Source organism: Neodiprion pinetum, chromosome 2 (genome assembly GCF_021155775.2).
Source record: "Neodiprion pinetum isolate iyNeoPine1 chromosome 2, iyNeoPine1.2, whole genome shotgun sequence".
Lineage (NCBI taxonomy): Eukaryota > Metazoa > Arthropoda > Insecta > Hymenoptera > Diprionidae > Neodiprion > Neodiprion pinetum.
Genome location: NC_060233.1, coordinates 13,897,138 through 13,915,943, shown reverse-complemented (window position 1 = coordinate 13,915,943; position 18,806 = coordinate 13,897,138). Strand labels below are relative to the sequence as shown.

Sequence of the window (18,806 nt, the reverse complement as noted above, 5' to 3'; positions counted from 1 at the left end):
ACAGTTATGCCTTGTCGTTTTGCGTGTCTTTTACAATAATTTTATTGTCAACAGGTATTGAAATTATTACCATGAGTGAAATGAAATTGTATACTCAATGTAGAAATACGAGTTGATGAATGCTCCAATACTCATGAAAACAATGCAACGATAATGATTAATCGTTATTGAGATGATTGATAGATTATAATTATTAAACTTTCCTATAGTTGTTTGTGAAATGGCTCGAAGAGACTTACGATTTCACACTGGCTACGGAGGTTTAATCTGTAGTGAATTTTATCGACTTTTCGCCAAATCTGAAACTCGATTTGAATAAATCGGTACCGTTTATTCGCGTTATATTGTCAATGAAACCTGTGAACTGTGTGCTTCAAATTTTGCGGCACTAAGCCAGCTGTGTAGGAAGAGTAAGAATGGCATTAAAGGCAGGGTGGTAATTTCACAACGGAGCTTAATATATTTGAAAGCGTTGCTTTCGCAAAACTGAAAGGCTCACAGTTGAATTAACCGACCATGCGCCGATCGATGAATTAATAAGCGGTTGACGGTGAGCGCGAAGAAAGCACAGTAGGCAACTAAGTTGTATAAAAATACCTTTAATAAATAAGTAACACCTAACAATGAATAAATTATTATTCTAAGCGGTAAGGACATTCACACATTATTTTTTAAGTAATTTTCACACTTGCATACATACATAACCACCTGTTATTCTTTACTATATACATTAATAGTAACGTCTAGTATGTAAACTTGTTGCAATTAGCCGATGAATCGATCCAGTTAATAACCAATAAATTAGGGGAGACCTTTCTCTGAGCAATAAATAGGTATTATTACTGTATATCGACTTATACATAAAGCCGAAAGACAACTGTCCACCGGGGAAGTTTAATTCTTTCACGTGCATGGGAAACCTCTTGTTTCCACGAAATATCCAAGCTTCCATATGCTCCAGCATCTTTAGCAGCATCAATGGAAATATAAATAGGTGTGCGACCCGATTGAATTCCGTGAATAGAAATATTCCTCAGTTTCAACGATTACACAGTGACATATATCTATATATAATATTATATATATTATATATAATAGTATCTTATGTTCTATATCCATGGCGAGATATAGAAAGATAAAAAAAAGAAATTTAAATATGCAGATCGTGTTTGAGAGCGAAGGGAAACATTGAACATTCGTTCTCTTCGACTCGTTCGACTTCACGTAAGTGAGCCAAGGGAAAGAGCGATAGGAAGTCAGTCGAAATACAGTCAAGCACATTGACGTCGTTAGAAACGAAGGAGTAGCAATTGGAAATTAATATACTTTGAAATTCGAGCTCAAAAATGAGACAATCGAACGGTGTCGCTACTACACGCAATGTTTGAGCTGATCTACTTTGGAGTATTAGCTTCAGACACCAGTAATACTGTGCAGCCATGGCTTAAAGTAAGTTGTTCTCATGTAAACACCAGGAAGATAGGGAGCAGCGCACTTGATGCCGTGGGAAACAGTCCCCGCCAATTCCCACCTGCCGTCGGAACGTTGTAGCATCAGAGGTCCGCCACTGTCACCCTGGAAACGGAAACATCAATTGTTTTATGGCGACTACGAAGTGAAATACGTAATTCGAAAAGTGTCTTCGTTGATTGACTTAGTTTGTGTATACTTTGATTGAAAAAAATTCAAGAATGAATACTGATTTTGATTCCGACCTCACAGGAATCCCTTTGTCCATTGGCGTAACCTGCGCACAAAAAGCTGTCAAGAATGAGCTTCCGATGACCGATGGTCTGGAACATCTCTTGACAAACTTTATTTTCCATAATCGGCACTTCGACCTCTTGTAGAACGGAAGGAACTCCGCCATCTGTAACGATTGAGTAAACCATTCTGAGAATTCGTTCATCACTGGATGAAGTGGATGTTCGTTACATGATATTGATGGTATTTTTGTTTTAGGGATGAAACCTGTGTTTCCATGTTTATCGGTGAGTTCCTCGACTGTACGTAATCACGTAACATCAAATCTTAAAAAATGAGCAAAACGTAATTTTAACGCGCGATGATTTTTAGACTATGTAGGTGTAGATCTTTTGCAGTTTCTGGATCATTACACGCAGAATTTTCGTCCAAGGAAGATCGACTCATGAGAGTAAGTCCATATTAGATCCAGTGAACCCTGAATACGTTAGTACAGTGAAGTCGAATTGATTATTCACAATGGGGTAGCGGAAACTAGCAAAGGGATACTCACTGTATTTAAGTCTCCCCCATCCAGTGACTGTAGCCATTCTTCCAGTAAAGTCTGCGCCGTCATCTGGCATGCAGATCGGAACTATGTGCATATCGAATGCTACTGGTGTTTCCATCTCCAGAATAGCCAAATCATTTTCGAAGGTTGCTGGGTCGTAGTTACGGTGAACAATAACTCGTTTAACGTTCCGAGATACGCTACGCTTTGTCTCGTGTTCGCCGGTGATATCAAACTCGCCGAGTACTGCCACAAGCGATGCCAGGAATCTGTCGATAGCGTTTAAAATATCGATATTAGCTAAATACATATAGGCATGTGATATTGGGGCACATATCCAAGACCTACACTTTTGTAATGAATGTATGAGTCGGCAATTTCTTGCACAGTCCATTAAACCACTCCCAGATAAAACATGCAAATCACGTCCTTGTGGAGAATTTTCATGCTTTATCAACCATCGGACCAAACTGATACATAGTTATTCTGGGCTCTATATGGAATACATCAACATACCACAGTAACTATTATACTCACCCTGGTTGACAGTGGGCAGCGGTGGTGACATATTTGTTTGTGATAAGTACACCGCCACATTTATTTTTTGTGAATAATCCCAACCAAGTTGCCTCACGTACAAGAACTTGCCAGGGCCATTCGCCAAACTTGGCCGCTTTTCCTCCAACGATTCTCCCTGTTTTCATCAACGGCCTAACGCCGCAATCTGTGGAAATCAGGAAAAACGTGTACTATCGATTGCTTTATTGTTATTGGTCAACATTGGAAAATTATATGAGAAATTGACCTCTTTCATAATTTGGTTTATGACTGCTGGCGCTTATTTCGGTAGAACTCACTACAGGCCTTTCAGTTTCTATGGAAGTGAATTCCGTATTTGTGGTAGTAGGCACAGTTGGCTTCCTGACTGGTTTTGGTCTCTTGCTGACGGTTTGTGGTGGTTTTGTGGTCGTGGCACTTGGTGTAGCTGGCTTCGGTTTAGTCGTCGAAACTTTTAGGGGTCGGGTAGGTTTGGTGGAAACAGTCACAGTCTTTTGGGTTGTCGTAGACAAGCGTGTTGGCGGTCGTTTAGTGGGAGTCGGCTTCTTGGTGGGGGACGGAGATGACGAAACTGTTGGTCTACGAATTGGCTTCTTCGTGGTGACAGTGATGGGTGGTTTTTGACTAACTGTGGGTTGAGCAGGACTTTGCGTTGTCGTGTTTGTCTTTTTCTTGTAAACTACATCACCCAAGTCGTCGAAGTTATCCTGAAGCGACTCAACAATCTTATTGACAAAGACATCAACCTTGTTTCCTAGAACATCGTCTTCGATAAAGGCTGGCGTTGGGATATCATTCTCGTCAATATTTTGGAAATCGGGATAAAAAGTTTGATTGAACGATTCAACAATCGTGGGTTTTTCCTGTTGCGAGGATGGAACAGACATGTTTAGGTTCGGATTCCTGACTGGTGGGAAGTTATTGAAATCATCAGGAGCCGTTGTCTCGTCTTCCGGACTCACCGGCGTAGCAATTCCTTCATTACTTACAAAGATCGGGTCTTTAAAGATTATTGGATTGTGTGCAATTATAGTTTCCTGGGGCCAGGTGACAGACCCAGAACCAGGCTGACTGTATGACGGTTTAAGATGGAAAGCTGGCTTCTCTGACCACGTGGAAAGAGTTACGGGTGATATTGGAGGCTTTTTGGTCTCGATTTCGTAATAAACCGTAGCATCCGGTCTCTGAGAGTCAACCGCTTGGTGAACCGTCGGCCTCACAGTTTGAGGTGTTCCCGCTGGTTTTACAGTGGTCTCGCTGTTGACGACGATGGGCTTTGTACTGGTGGCACCGTCTTTCAAGTCAACGCTTATGTAACTGGAGGATACTACTCGTGTGTTATTGGACTCCATGTTGTTGGTCGATATGACCGTGTTTATGTTGTGCGTTATAGTTGTTGAAAAGGCGGGTTTCTTTGAAGCAACAGGCTCGGCAGTAGTCGGGGGCCGTCGTTGAGGTGTTTTATGGTCACCTTTCGTAACATATTCAGTTCCCAGGGGACCCAAAACGATCACAGTTGGCGCAGGTGGATTAGTAGATGGTCTGTTTGAGTATATATTTTGAGTAGATGAACCAGTGTTGTACGTTCCCTGAGTAGATGATATCGGTGTATAAGTCTTCACAGGAGTATCGTGAGTATCCGCTTTGTCAGGATTCTCGGCATGTTGAGTTACCTCATAATCGTAATATACCGAACCTTGATTGGGTTTGTAAAAAGTGTATGGAAAAGTGACTGTTGTCGCATCAGGCCGAGCAGATGGACGAACAGAAGGAAACTTGATTTCTGGTGGTCCGACGGACGTTCCGTCAATGCTCGCCCATGTTTGTATGCCAGAATCGTCGTCATGGGGGTCAGGATGGGAATTGGGCTCGGGAAGGGGTTCAGGTTCTGGGGTTGGGTTACTATCATTTAACAGTGATATGATGTGATTAATCGAATTCTCTTCGTGGTCAAGAACATCGTGTTTTTTGTTCCCAGATTGAGTTTCGTATGTGATTGTTGGTACTCTAATCAACTCATCTTCTTGTGCATACGTTGTTGGTGACATTGGAGTGGTAGGACCATTCTTCGCGGTTGAAATGTACTTGGTATTCTTTTCTGACATTACTTCGTCTGCCCCTGTGACCAAGTGATCTTCCTCCGGAGATTTTGACGATGCTTTCAACAAGTTACTGTTTATTGTTGAGGTACTGTGGACGCTGACAGGTTTTTCGTGCCCCAGCCCAGGCGGCTTTGCGTTTGGCCTCTGCGGTCTTGAAGGCAGCGAGTACAGTTCGTAAGTTACAGATGACATTTGTTGCGCATTGTTGGGTCTCTCAGTTACCGTAGGAACCTTCTTGGTTGAAATGCCGTGAGCGATCGATGGAGTAAGAGACGACTCCATTTCGGTGGCGATTTTCTGAGTCAAAGCTTCTACCTTCTGAGTAACTTCTTCAACTTTTTGCATTATTGCGTCAGGAAGCTTCTGAGTGTTTGGCCTGTGGATATTTGACTGATCAGTTCCACTATTAGGCTTTGATAAAGAAATAGATCCCGGTATGAAGAGGTCATCGGGATTATTACTTTCGGTAAATAAGCTACCATTCTCATTCAGTAATATCGTATCGGGACTTGAATGGTTGTTATTACCAATTCCCTGCGAAAACAAAACAGGCAACTGATCGACCGGATCAGCAATTTGCAAGACTTGATCAGGATTTAAAAAGGTTGTTACGGTGTCAATGTCTCCTGGGTTTTGACTATTCTGAATATTGTTGTTGGAAGCTGAATGGGTGATTAGTCCAGGTAGCCGCAAATCGTCCAAGTTGCTTTGCTGCTGCAAGAGAGCAGAAAAGTCAGATTCAAGATGACTCACGTCAACTTGAGGAGTTTTTGTTTTATCTTGAGTACTGCTAGTGTGATGAAGGGTTGAGGAAGGTGGTCTAAACGTTGAAATTTTGATATTCATATTTCCTCCAGCTCCAAGAACCTCTGAGAGTGTTGGTATGTCTGGTCTTCTTATGTCGGAACCATCTACGACAGTTGTTTGACTATTTTGTCCTTGACTGGGAACTTGCGAAGGTACTATCCCCATTGGAGTTCCGTCAGGATTCAGAAGAATCGGCATGTCGGGAACGTGATCAACTTCATAGATATTTTGGAGTCCTGCGGTACTCGGGCCAGTCTCATATAATTCTTCAGCCGGTCGTTCGGAAGGCAGCTGGCAGCAAGCGCCGAACAGAAATCCGTCCATACATGCACCAACAACTTCGCCACTTCTTCGTGTGCATTCATGGTTGAACATGCAAACGGCTGGTTCGTTTGAGACAATTCTAGTTGGGTGTGTGGGTTGGCATACTTTGGGAACTATCCTGTATCCACCGAACAATTTTCTGCCTGAAATTGGTAAATAAAGTACCGGTTACTCGATTTATTCTCTTCAACAAGAATAATACGTTAACGTAAAATAGTGAAAGTTATAATTCTTATTACACGGGTACTCATAGTTGTATCCAATTTTGTTAGATCATGATAGAGAAATATTAAGTGTCGGTGGGTATCACAGCCCGCACGTCTTTACTTCCTATCAATCTATACAGTTACACGCGCACGCGGAATGTTGCATATGATTTCAGGAAATGCACTGTATGTACATTTCTCAATATAACTTGACCCGTGACCTACTTCATTCTGGTGGCCCTAAACTTCTTTTATAAAACTGAATAAAATAGGTCCCTATGCTAATTAGCTCGCACGCCCGAGGCCGTAACCGTGATCGTTTCAATCTACTCAGCATCAGCTGGCTGCCAATACCAAGTAGCTCGTTAAATTGGACAACTCTCGAACATGAATGGCAACAAGGCAATATTCAGTACGCATCCTGATCTGGAAATTAGAAATGTGTCATCAGACGCCACCACTATTACTAATGGTCAAACTAGAACATTCTTATTTTGCTGATCGAAGGTTTCCAATACATTGCTAACCTATTCGTTTCTATTATGGTTAGTCACTAACGATTGATACCCGTGCATCTATATGCCAGCTCGCACTTTCTTCCGACAATTTCTCTTTGTCAATTTCATTTCAATGCACTGCAGGTTCTTCGCTAATTGAAAGTATTGTTTGTAACGATGATAAACAAGTATAATGGTAATGAACAAGCGGGTATACCTTTTGCTTGAGGCACGTAGGACACCGAGAAGGCGGATGTCGTCACTAAGATTGTGAGGAAGACGTACGCTTTCATGTTTCTTCTCGGAACCATCTGAAACATTTATGATCGATTGAAAAGTAATTGATAATTACAAATTTTAGGCCAGTACTACTACTTTTGTGCAATGAATTACACTTGGAATTACGTAATTATACAACATAGTTGGCGTATATATGGTCGTTGTCAGCATCCTTCTACTTGTATAGGTGCCCATCGTAACCCGGTGAACCGTTAAAAGAAAATATCGGTGGGTTAATGTAAGCCTCAGAAGTATATATCGTCGCAAAGAAGCAGCTATTTCTGACATTATCGATCTTTTGTTCTACTCTTTTTGCTCTTTTCACATATTGAACTAGAATTCAATATTGGATAAGTAAGTAGGTGCTGTCAAAAACTAGGCCCCTGCCAAAATTGTGTGAAATGGTTCGAACTTCAAGTTTTCAGGATCACCGATATGTCTGATCAAACGGGAAATGGACAAGGAGGTGTAAATCAATTATACTGTTATCACTCCTATCGACGCCAATGCGCTCGTACTTGACGCACCGCACAGCTCTCCACGCGTTTCACGCACAGGTTTCGTTCATACACATGAAATCCCGTTATCCGCAACCGAGCATAGCCATGGTATGGCATACTGAACTGAAAGAAGAGAGAGAAGAGAGAAAGATAGGGAGATGGGAAAACAGAGAAGGAAGAAGACGAAGCAGAAGACAGAGAACGAAACGAGACAGGCAGAGGTAGCGAGCAGGTAGTATCATGGTGGTGTAGGTTCACGAAGGCACAAGCCACCGGTAACCTAGTTACTAGATTCCCGGGCTGCACCATTCCAACCGAGCCTTTCGGTCGTTGGCGAGAAAACTAATAAAAGAAGAAGGGGGGGGGGGGGGGGGGATCGTAAGAATACGGAAGGTATGAAAGAAGAAAAGTTGTCACTCCTTAGGATCGGTAGGTAATCGTTCGGCACCCAATGTCTGATTATCAAAAATTGATCTTGCAGAGCAATGCATGCAGGAATATTCGAATGTGTAAATTGTATTAAATCTTCGATGATGAAATAATCCACTTGGACTATTATTGCATGACGATTTTCCATAAAGATGCCCTCGATAAGCAACAATACTCCCAAAAAGTCTCGGTGTTTCATTTCTTCTTTGGGTTACTTTTCCTCATAAAATTTAGCGCGTTCTCATGCGAGCTGAGTGGTGTATGACCTCTTGAAGATCGGCGAAAGGCTAGGTCAAGGCTTCTGTGCACCCAGCTAACTCCAGAGAGGCAAATACACGGCGGAACGTTGGACGAAAAAAGTAAGCATGCCGCAAAGTGGCCAGTGATCTATAATCACTGTAAGAGGGTCGATGTGATACGGTGAATATTTATTTTCGAATCATGAATATGAAGTGAAACGGTCTACAAATTGATGACATGATTCGGTTTTAGAATATCAACAAGCGACCGTGCAGCCGAGTATATTTTTTTCCCCTCTCTTTTATTCTTACAGTGCCTAACTAGCGAACCTAATTATTGCCAAGCACGAAACCGGCTCGCGTGCACAGCAGTGCGTGCGCTATCTGTCTGTCCGGAAAGTGCAAGTTTAACTTGTAAATAACGCATAGTTACTGCATTTTTTAAATTATCTACAGAATGTAGGCTTATCTTAGATACGGCAGAGTGCCCTTAGTTTATCATGAAACTTTATCATCTATGTATATCTTAATGGTTCGTTTTTCTTCAAATACGTCCCAGTACTATACGCATATGCCAAGAGCTTGGTGAATGCAAACTTATACTGATATTTCATTACGAGTATGTTTTTTCAGAATTATGATATTTTTATGAGCATTTTTCGGTAAAATGCTTAATGAAGTTGCAAAGTAATAATAATACATGCCCGATAAGATCTGAAACTTGCATCAAACTCCTTGGCCTTGGCTTCGAGTGCCGTTAGACGATCGGTTAAAGTTACATGATACATGCAGCAGAAAAGCAGTTTCTATAGGATTCCATTTTTGTGTCTCTCTCTGTCGTACATGATGTACAGGTACAGAGATTAAATTATAGTTTCATCTACTCCATGCGACCGATAAACTCGACTGAAATATTCTAGGAAATGTCACAAACACGTTACTCTAGGTGTTCGGAGAGTGTTCTCGGTGGAATATGAACAACGTTGAGTGGAAAGCATCCAAAGAAATACGGATAAATATAATTTTGTCTTCTTTTGCCAAATGTTAACAGAAGGCCCAAGAATTTTCTTGCTTACGATGTACGTTCCCTTTAAAATTCAACGAACAACTGTCGATGTAAATAAGTCTGTCTGATAAGTGTATCTAGCAATAAGTGATGAATCTACGTATAAGCGTCGAGCCTTACATTATGCGGATCACGAATCCTCAATCGTGACCAACCGCGAATGCGCGCACAGAGAAAGCTTCTTCTGTATTCTCGATTATCAGATCTGGGTGACCCAATTGCATTGCAACAGTTCAACTTCCTCTGCAACGATTGAAATTATTTGTTATTATCACTGACGCGTACTTCAGGCAGGCTGAAGCGATGTTCAAAGAACGGTAAAACCTAGCTACAATTCGAGATGACGAAGAATTAAGGCATGAAAGCTCGGTTCTGAAACCTCCCCATACATCGAGTACGAGGATACATTGACTCGATCTGGTCTCTGCGCTCTTCAGACCTCGTAAAATCTCTGTAGCTTATAGTTGCAAGGGATGCCGAAGAAATAAATTCCTAGAAGCGAGCAGTTTGACCCCTTGAGAAGATAGCCCGACGAGCTTAGGTCCTCGTGAAACGTGGATATATGTGTTAACTAAATTATCATGTTAATTTTGTGATGACAGAGCCGGTTGTTCGCCATTGACCGTTACAAAGCTTGGTATGTGTCATGCGCACCAATGTCAGCGCCCAGCAACGGGTGCTGATGAATTTTCCTCAACATTTTCTAACCACTACTTCATTCAGGTATCACTTTCAGACAGCAATCAAATGATCACTCGACAAGAGAAAATAAAATTAAGGCAAAATATCTAAAAACACGCTCGCGTTCAGAAAAAGTATCAACTCCATGTGGCCAGGTGAAACGAAGCGTAGGAAAGAATCGCCTACATTCTGACCACCTCTTTACCCACAGTCTAGCTTTCTCCAGACTCCACCTGACGGCCACGGTTAATTTGACCGGATCATTTACTCGTCCTCCGAAATGAGACGTAAACGCATGCTAAAAATCAATCGCGCTTACGAACCTAAAGAATTACTATTGAAAAAACAAGGACGATGGAATTGGTAAAAAATGGGGTATTGTGTGTAAATGCTGAATAAATCCTTGTGAAATAAGATGCAGATATCGAACATCAACACTGTTAGTCGTCAATAACTCCAAACACTGTAAACTATAGAGTTAATCTTAACTGCATACAAAAGATCAGACTGGTTGACTTACATTGAATGTTTGAAGATGGTTCGACTAGTTACGGAAAGACGAATGTTGAGATGGTTAGAACATTACGTTTGCGTGGGCCTTTAGCCTTTACTTCCGGAATGCAATCCTCTTGATGTCAGTGCTGTAGCGGATAAGACACTATACTTTATAGCCTTTGCCACCTATGGAGACACTGGAAGTCCACCGTTCCTCGTGAATGTTGTCGTATTTGCGTAGATCTTTATGTATGAAAATTTGGAGTTTTGTCGATCACTGTAAATGGCAGAAGCAGAACGTAGTCCTCTCTTCCGCTGTTCGAAATTCGTGATGGTGGATTGACAACGTTCAATTATACCCAGGTACTCAGTCTGCAGCAGTTGATCTTTGTTGGAGAACGACGGTAGTCCTTTTTCAAAACTGGTCCCGGGCGGGTAACGGAATCACTGTACAACTCTTCTTCGTAACTGATCCCACAATATCGCGAACGAACAACGTTTCGGTCGTAAGTTAAAAGAAAGTACGAAAAAGTTAAACCGACCGATCCAAAGTCGACGAGGGTTACAGGCAGAGCACACTGCCGGTACCAAAGGACGGTATGTATCGAAAGCACGCCGAGCTGATCAAAGTCTGTTCTGTCCACTATCGAGCCATCCAGTTAGTTAAGTGGAAGCTACCTGTCTGTCGAGCACTCTATGCCCTGGCAAAACGGGCATGGCTTGGGTCTGGCATGTGGTGGAATTACATGGCAAAGTCATAAGCGGTGCTCAAGTGGTGGTAGACCGAAGCAAGTTACCCACGATGCGAACGAAGAGGAGAGGGGCAGCTGGTGGAAGAAGCACGGAGTGAAGTACAGGACGATTGGTGGACAAGGCGAGCGCAGGGAGAGGCGCAAAAGGTAAAGTGGGTCAGTGGCCCAAGTCACATGGTGGGGCCCGACGTCTCTCGGCACACTGTCCTACTCCCTGACGATGTTTCGTCGCCGACGGTGCACGTGCATTTCCATCTTCGATTGACAAAAATTCAACCTAAGGCCGTGCCGAGCGCCAAGGACAGAGAGACAAGGGCCGGGTAAGCTGCACCGTCAAACTCAAGAGAGATGAAATTTCTCCCAGGTCGTTAATGGACGCGAAGATTACTCCCGCTGCCTCGGTAATATACGGATCCATTAGCCAAGGGTCACGGAAGGATCGACACAAAAGTTAACTGCGTCTTTGAAACTTCCCGGGTAGCTCGCTGGGCGTAATTTCTGGAATTTTCCGAGATATCAGAGCTGTACATTCGTTGATAATTTATATAAACTGGTAGGTATGTTGATGTTGAAGAAACAGGCCGTTTTAGCAAATGCGGTTCACCGTTGTTGCTCGAACTACGGTAGTTCAAGGCCACTGTCAGCAATTAGATCAGAATCTTTCGATGATGTTACTCTGCCTCTTACGACGACAAAAAATGACAATCTCTCCGATTACAGACGAACGTTTATAATACGTAATACGTAACGTTCCGAGTTCTGTGCAACGGTGATTGTGTGATTTTAAACAATTAGCGAGTATTAAGATGCCATTGCGTAATTCATTTGAATCCATGCGAATTTGGATAATACGCCATGTAGTATCGTTTTTTATTCTCGATGTGTCTGCAGGTAGAAGATAGTTACGTTTCAGCCAGTCTAACGGTATTAATCCAGAATTTCTGTTCAATACCATCGACCAAACACTGCCCATTATCACCTTCCCAGACACTCCATGTGGTGTAGACATAGATGAGATAAAACTTTAACACTGATCGATCCTACTCTTGCCTTGGTGAGAACTTTATAACTATCCAAAAATGTGAAGATATTACGAAACTTGTCCTTCAAGCAATTGATCCATCGCCAGATAAAAAATTGAAACGTGAAAACGGTTCGATAAAGCAGGTTTTTGCGATGATATGATGACGGACCAAGTTTCCCAGCTGATAAAATGAATCAGGATCAGCCGACATCAGTAAGTGTTAATCATCCGTAACGGTCTCGAACTCTTCGGTACACGTTAACTGCATCTCGATCGGTATCTAAGTCAGTGCTTATAAGCACGCAGCTCACTCTTGGGTCACAACTTGGCAATGATCGTTGTACACCACATTATACGAGTATAACTCTGCCCGCAAGTACGTGTAATGATTGTGGGAACTAAAATAAGGCTGAGAACGAGCCGCGAGATCAAATTTGGTCCCCGACAAACATCTTCCGCCGGTTACATACCATAATTGCCTAGCTTGGACCACCAGCGGATCTCGATGACCCACTAACGTAATTCAGCACCTGCAACTTTTGTGTATGTACATATGTACACACTATGCTGCATAGGTATGAATATACATAAGCACACATTTGAATTGCGGTGAGCACGAATTCTAGTGTTATGCTGAGTGGGGAAACTAGGGCCAATATGGCGGCTATGGTAGTTGATTATCACCGGATATGCGATGAAAAATTCACACGCCGCGGCGCTGATCGGTATAGCTCCCTAAAATTTTCTCCAGTCTTGATGTGCCATTCCATTCTTTGATGCGCTCTCATTGTCGCTGTTGAGAGAGTGTATACGAATTGAGGTCATTATTTGCGGTCGAATTTACCTATCTGACGAGGCGAATCGATTATCGCTATCTAATATCTTTTATACCAAGTACTTGCACTTGCTGTTAAGATAAGATATATTTCAATAACTTGATGCTTATTTATTTTTTCGAGGAGTGTTTCTTCACGAATTATACAGCTGTTTTCGGTGATTAGATTTGGATAATACGTAATAAGGTTGTAATAGATATATTCTTGTGGACGCGTTACGGATTTTTCCCAACATTGCGTGTTTCAACTTCTTTATTATCGAGCTCAATTATCTAGAACGTCAGGGTCTTCAACGATTGCGATGAAAAGAGTGCTTCGACCGAAAACAAAAACAATGTGTTCTTGAAGTGGAAAAGAACGTGCCGGAGATAAAGAAAAATTTCATACATATATCCGACGGTACACAATACTTATTAACGATATGATCTGAAATATCGTAGATACGTTTGTCCGACTTTAGGATTATTTTACAACGGGGAAGTTCCATGATTTGTTTTTTATTTCATATTTCATGAGTGTGGGGAAAAATAATTTGGTCGCCATTTTTCTTCCTCCATTTGAAACAAAGTTTAAGCAGACACAGCAGGTGGAAAAAAATCATCATTGTGTGACGTAATCCATGCTAAAGTATACCTGTATAATATCAAACTGATTGTGAGTGACATTCAATTGTATACAGGGTGTTTACGTTAACTCTGCATATACTTCTAGGGTGTGTAGGAGCTGCCTGAGCAAGCATTTCGAGGTAAGACATCCATGGTTGGAAACTCATCCCAAAAGGGTTTTGAAGGAATTGGTACCGCGCGTTTGTTCGTAGTGTAATGAATCAGATGTGATCACTTTCGACCCAACGTTTTATTCAGCCGTAGACAAAAGTACAAAGTTCTTATGTGAAGTCAACAAAACGATAAACTCGCTAAAATACCTGAGGCATTGACTAGACATTCCATGGAATGCCTTTTTCAAGATGACGGACAGTTTGAACAACGACTGTGAAAGATCCGCTTTAGTCTGGTCGAATGACGAATGACCGTGCATTTTGGGAAAGACGCGATTTTAGTTTCGTTTCGTAGGGGGGGGGGGGGGGGGGGGCGGCGGCCATGAGCGTAAAACTCAATTTCCGGGACCGTAAGGTTGAAGGAACGACCGCCATCTTGAAATAAAAGGTGTAATTAGATTTCTTAATTTATCTCTGTAACCTTCAGGCTGACAAAAATTTTGCACATAGCTTTTATGTAGTTGATATAATTATCCATAACTTTTATTAATAACTTTTTCCGCTACCCTAGAAGTATGTGCAGAGATAACATAAACACACTGTATAACTATTGAAATTATCATTTTTAACGTAAATGAAAAAAATGTTTCTTAATTATTTTTAAATACTATACTTTGTGCATTTATAAGAAGCTGAATATTTTACCATGAAATTTTCCTATTAGATAGCAACTCAATTTTGTCGCCCATCGATTTCCGTGTTTGATGTCAATTCGTTGTCCTTAGTTTGATTATACCAATTCCCAGATGTGACGATGAATCAGAGCTCAGGCATCTTTGTCATCGCGAGGTGGGTGAATTTAGCTGAAGGCTGATTTTAGAAAATATCAAAATTCGAATGAGTGCAACAGTGCTTTCTAACTTCCATCGAGTAGTGCTCGCGTGAATCCACTAAAATTGAAACCAGTCGTGTGAGAACTGTGTGTAAATACGACCTGACCCAGATAAGAATGGATCGGGCGTACAGTGAAGTGAAAGAAATGCCAGTACAAAAGAATTATGAAACGAATATTAAATACGAGTAACTGAAATAAATTGAAATTATATTCAATCGAAGCCATAGCTATTCCATGTACATTGAAAACGATTGCAAACCTGTGAATTTGACTTGTGCAGAAGTTTAGATCTTATTAAAGTGTTTTCAGACTTCACATCCCTTTACAGTTTTTTTTAAAACTCTTTTGCCAATGTGACAAGTACATTATTGCTCAGTGTTGAGCTGAATCGAGTTTTGTTTTGTAATCGTCTGGTACTTATACTTTTTTTCTGATCTGTACACCCGACGTTTCCCTAGCAAGAAAGTGGATCTTAGATGATCCTTGAACTCCTCGAGTTGCACCGTTCGATTCGTTTCATCTGCTTTCTTCTACACCTCGTTAACGAACATTTTGTGTCACATTCCAAAAGATCTCAGTCATCATTACCGCAGGAAAAGGCGGGGCAGGATGGAATAATTTATGCTAGACATAGTTAGAATAAGTGTTGAACCGTGAATCTAAATCTAAATCTCATTCACACATTTTATAACGATGGAAATCCGTTCTCCATGGTAAAAGTAGATTAACCCATCATTACCGGTTGTCATAAAATTCGTGAATACATTCTTTCGAATTATTTCACACACAAATTCAATTTCTTCAATTCGAGTCTGCAGTTCAAAGAAACAGGTGAAATTTGTTTGTACAAGGCAGTAAGAGAATACTCGAGTCTAATACGCCTACAGTGATGGGATCCCGGCATTGAGCAGTGGGTGAAGGCCAATACCTGATACTGACCGTGACTGTGAGAATATGGGTCAGGTCGGTTGAGCCTATACTGTTGCAGTCATGGTGCACCACAAGTAAACGTGGCCATGAGTGATGAATGGTTTCGTTATTGTACCTTCGTCAACCGCAGTCTCTCATTAGGTAGGTCAACATCCGAAATAAAAATTGAGATATATCTAAAGCAGATACGCCTTATTATCACACCTCCGACGATTATTTAACGGTTGGAAATATTTTCAATTTGATTAGAGTCATTTTACGAGATATTAATCTCTCGTGTTTATCGATTCTTATATTACGACTGTGCGTTTTGTTCTTATTGAAAAACGGTGTTATATGAAGAGACCGAAATGCAAACTCATCCGGCAACTGAAACGAAACGGTCAAGTAGAAGTCAAGGAGGGGCGTGAAACTTAAAACTGCGGAATTGGTGAGTTTTCGCAAAACATAAGGAGCTGGATGAGTAGTAGCTTTCACCAATTCTCTAGACTCGGTTAACCCGATCCAGTGACATCCATTCGCTGGTCTGCTCGATCGGTATTACTGGTGTAGGTTAGCCGTGAGCTGACTGTGTATTCGATCGAAGTTAAAACCTCTTTTCTCCTCTCGCCTTTCCTCTCCGCTCCCGCCGTCACGCGTTATCTCCAAATCGCGGTTATCAACATGATTTCACAATACTGTATTTATACCCAAGTGATTATTCTGCCGATGAGTGATTCACAACTTATCGTTAGCCAGCATTTGTGAAAGCCGTCCGTTGATGTTCTGCCTCGCGTTTCGCAGCTGTACTAACTGCAAACCGACAAGTTATCCTGGCTTCGTCCAGGATCCCACGAGGCTCGTATCTTAATTAGGCACAGCTAACAAAAAGTTATGCCCTACTGCGGTAGACGTTGGTCCATGAAATGATACAGATCCAGGGTTCCCGTACCGTTTTTGTCCATTGTTTAAGTCTGCCAGTGACACTTTCAAATGATAAACACGTTGTACTTCATCCATTGAAACACATTCAGATTCAACATTTATACATGAGTTATATCTAGTGGCCCATAATAGTTTCTGGATACTATTGCATGATTATATATTGCAGAATGCATTGGGTTTTACTATTCATGACAAGGTTTTCCACTTCGCTGCTAGATCAGTACGAGTCAAATAAAATTGTCGACTGACTACTTGTTCGGGACTGCTGGAAATTTATCAATACATATCGAGACAGCCATTAACAAGCATTACGCTGAGCTCATTGTGATTCGATCTTGATAATGCGGGTAAATAATTCCGCAGATTGATAGATAAATATAGCAGAGATTCCGTCACCAACTAATTCGTATGAAATGCATATGCGCTAGCAATTATTAAACATTGAAATACTGACCCATTTCAATGTTCGCAATAATTATTTAGAGAGTTGGCAGAATAAGAGATTTGTATGCGAATAAGATCAGTTGAGAGCCTAGGAGCTTGAGTTGAATAAAAATTGACAGGTAACGTGTATTTGGTCTAACAATGCCGCACGTTTTATTGTACATATACGTATTGATCGCGCGAGCATACTAATTTTTCTTCTTGGCTCTTCTTGTACTAAAGAAGCGACAGGCCAGCTGCAATGATTTCTGATTTCCAAATTTCAATAGATCACAGGAATAAATAGATCAAAATACTCATCAACGCCTCGTTTTAGTTCATATAATAGCTTAGGTACTTGAGTGAAATGTATTTTTGAGGCACCTAAAACGATTTGATTGTAGTTTAAGTGTACATATCATTTAACTGAAATCAGGGTACCTAAAAAGTTATAGGGAAATCAATCGCATATTTTTTTCTCTTGTCAACCAATTTTCAATGGCTAATTCTCAATTCCAGCTTATTGACGAATTGAATTCCTGTAAATACCAGGTGTGCAGCCTAGAAGTTTTGTTGCTCTCTTACATTTATGAGTAAATCAATGTGTTTCGCAAACAGTTTTTTACTATGTCATTTTTAACATGGCTATAACATAAATCGTTTATCCATGCTTGCATTAAACACGATCGGGTCGGATAAATTGAAAAAGCATGATACGCCGTTCAAATTATTATGGCGCAGCAGGTGTAGAAATAACGATAATTTATTACACAGTTGAAGTTCCGAATGTTAAAAAACTATTTCGTAATTCTACAATATTCAACGATCACATATTGATTTCACTGATTTTTGTCTTAGAGTGAATGTTCCTATAATATACGTATAGTAAGATATTGGAATATTATAATTTTTGCTTTGTATCGAATGAAATTATTTTGAAGACAAGAAGTAACCTTGCGGAAGAAATTTCACTGATTCACTAAAGTTTATGAACCGAGCTGGGATGCCCTGATTACAAGAAAAAGAAGTCTGTATCTAGGCCAGTTTTACATTTATTGGTATTCGGTACACTGAACTCTTGAATTTTTATGCGTCGAAAAGTAAAAACGAATTGGTCCAATTTCGCGAGCGTGACGAACAGCGAGTGACTGAAGGTAAGTAAATAATAAGCAAATTGGTTTCGAGGACGTCATTTTTAATTTTTCTAAAATGCTCTCCAGACGAGTCTCAATCGACACGCCACTCTCTTTAGTTTTACGACTGTAATAAAAAACGTATGTACAGATTCGTTACAGTAAAAAATATTCCACATATTCCATTTTACATAAACCTATCCAGGCGATGTGCTTCATAGTCGCAATTTCAGCTGCTGTTTCCCTTAACGCTCTAAAGTACAATCTCAGGGAAAATTTAACGGAGAGGAATATCGATGATGGAAAATGGGCTATACGTGATAATAAACCATGCAGTACTAAAAATTAAGACATTGGACCTCTGTTTGTGATTTTAGTGACTAACAAATTCACTTTGAATTTTTGCAAAAATGTAAACGAGTTACCATTAGTTTATTTTCGCGATTTTTGGCACTCGACAAAATTCTTGTCACAGAATCGATTTCTGAGAGCCTTTCCTGAATAATAGTAGGCCTTCAGTAATTAAAAAAAAAATAAAAAATAAAAGAAGTCTAGAACGTAGTGGGATTAACAGTTTGAAAAAATACAATATTTTTCCGATTTTCGATTGTAACGTTCCAACCATTGATCCTAGCGATTTAGTAACGGCGCCTCATTTTTTTTCTCGTGCAAAATTACTAGGTGTTGAAATTAACTTCTTACTTTTTCTAGCCCATCCTGAAAAGCCTTTTGAA

The 18,806-nt window shown here is 40.8% G+C and overlaps 1 protein-coding gene across 2 annotated transcripts; it reads right to left on the bottom strand.

Moving 5' to 3' along the window:
• Positions 1-579: 579 nt before the first annotated feature.
• flz (transmembrane serine protease filzig) lies at positions 580-11,181 on the bottom strand. 2 transcript variants are annotated; one of them, XM_046610026.2, is made up of 7 exons: positions 10,463-11,181; positions 6,966-7,059; positions 3,060-6,188; positions 2,792-2,978; positions 2,258-2,523; positions 1,716-1,870; positions 580-1,575 (listed from the first exon to the last, which is right to left on the bottom strand). In XM_046610026.2, exons 2-7 carry the CDS (start codon positions 7,057-7,059, stop codon positions 1,414-1,416), a joined length of 3,993 nt encoding a protein of 1,330 aa, XP_046465982.1. In that variant the 5' UTR covers positions 10,463-11,181; the 3' UTR covers positions 580-1,413. The 2 variants fall into 2 exon arrangements, with proteins under 2 accessions (XP_046465982.1, XP_046465985.1); XM_046610029.2 differs by lacking the exon at positions 10,463-11,181 and adding an exon at positions 9,382-9,477.
• Positions 11,182-18,806: the final 7,625 nt, after the last annotated feature.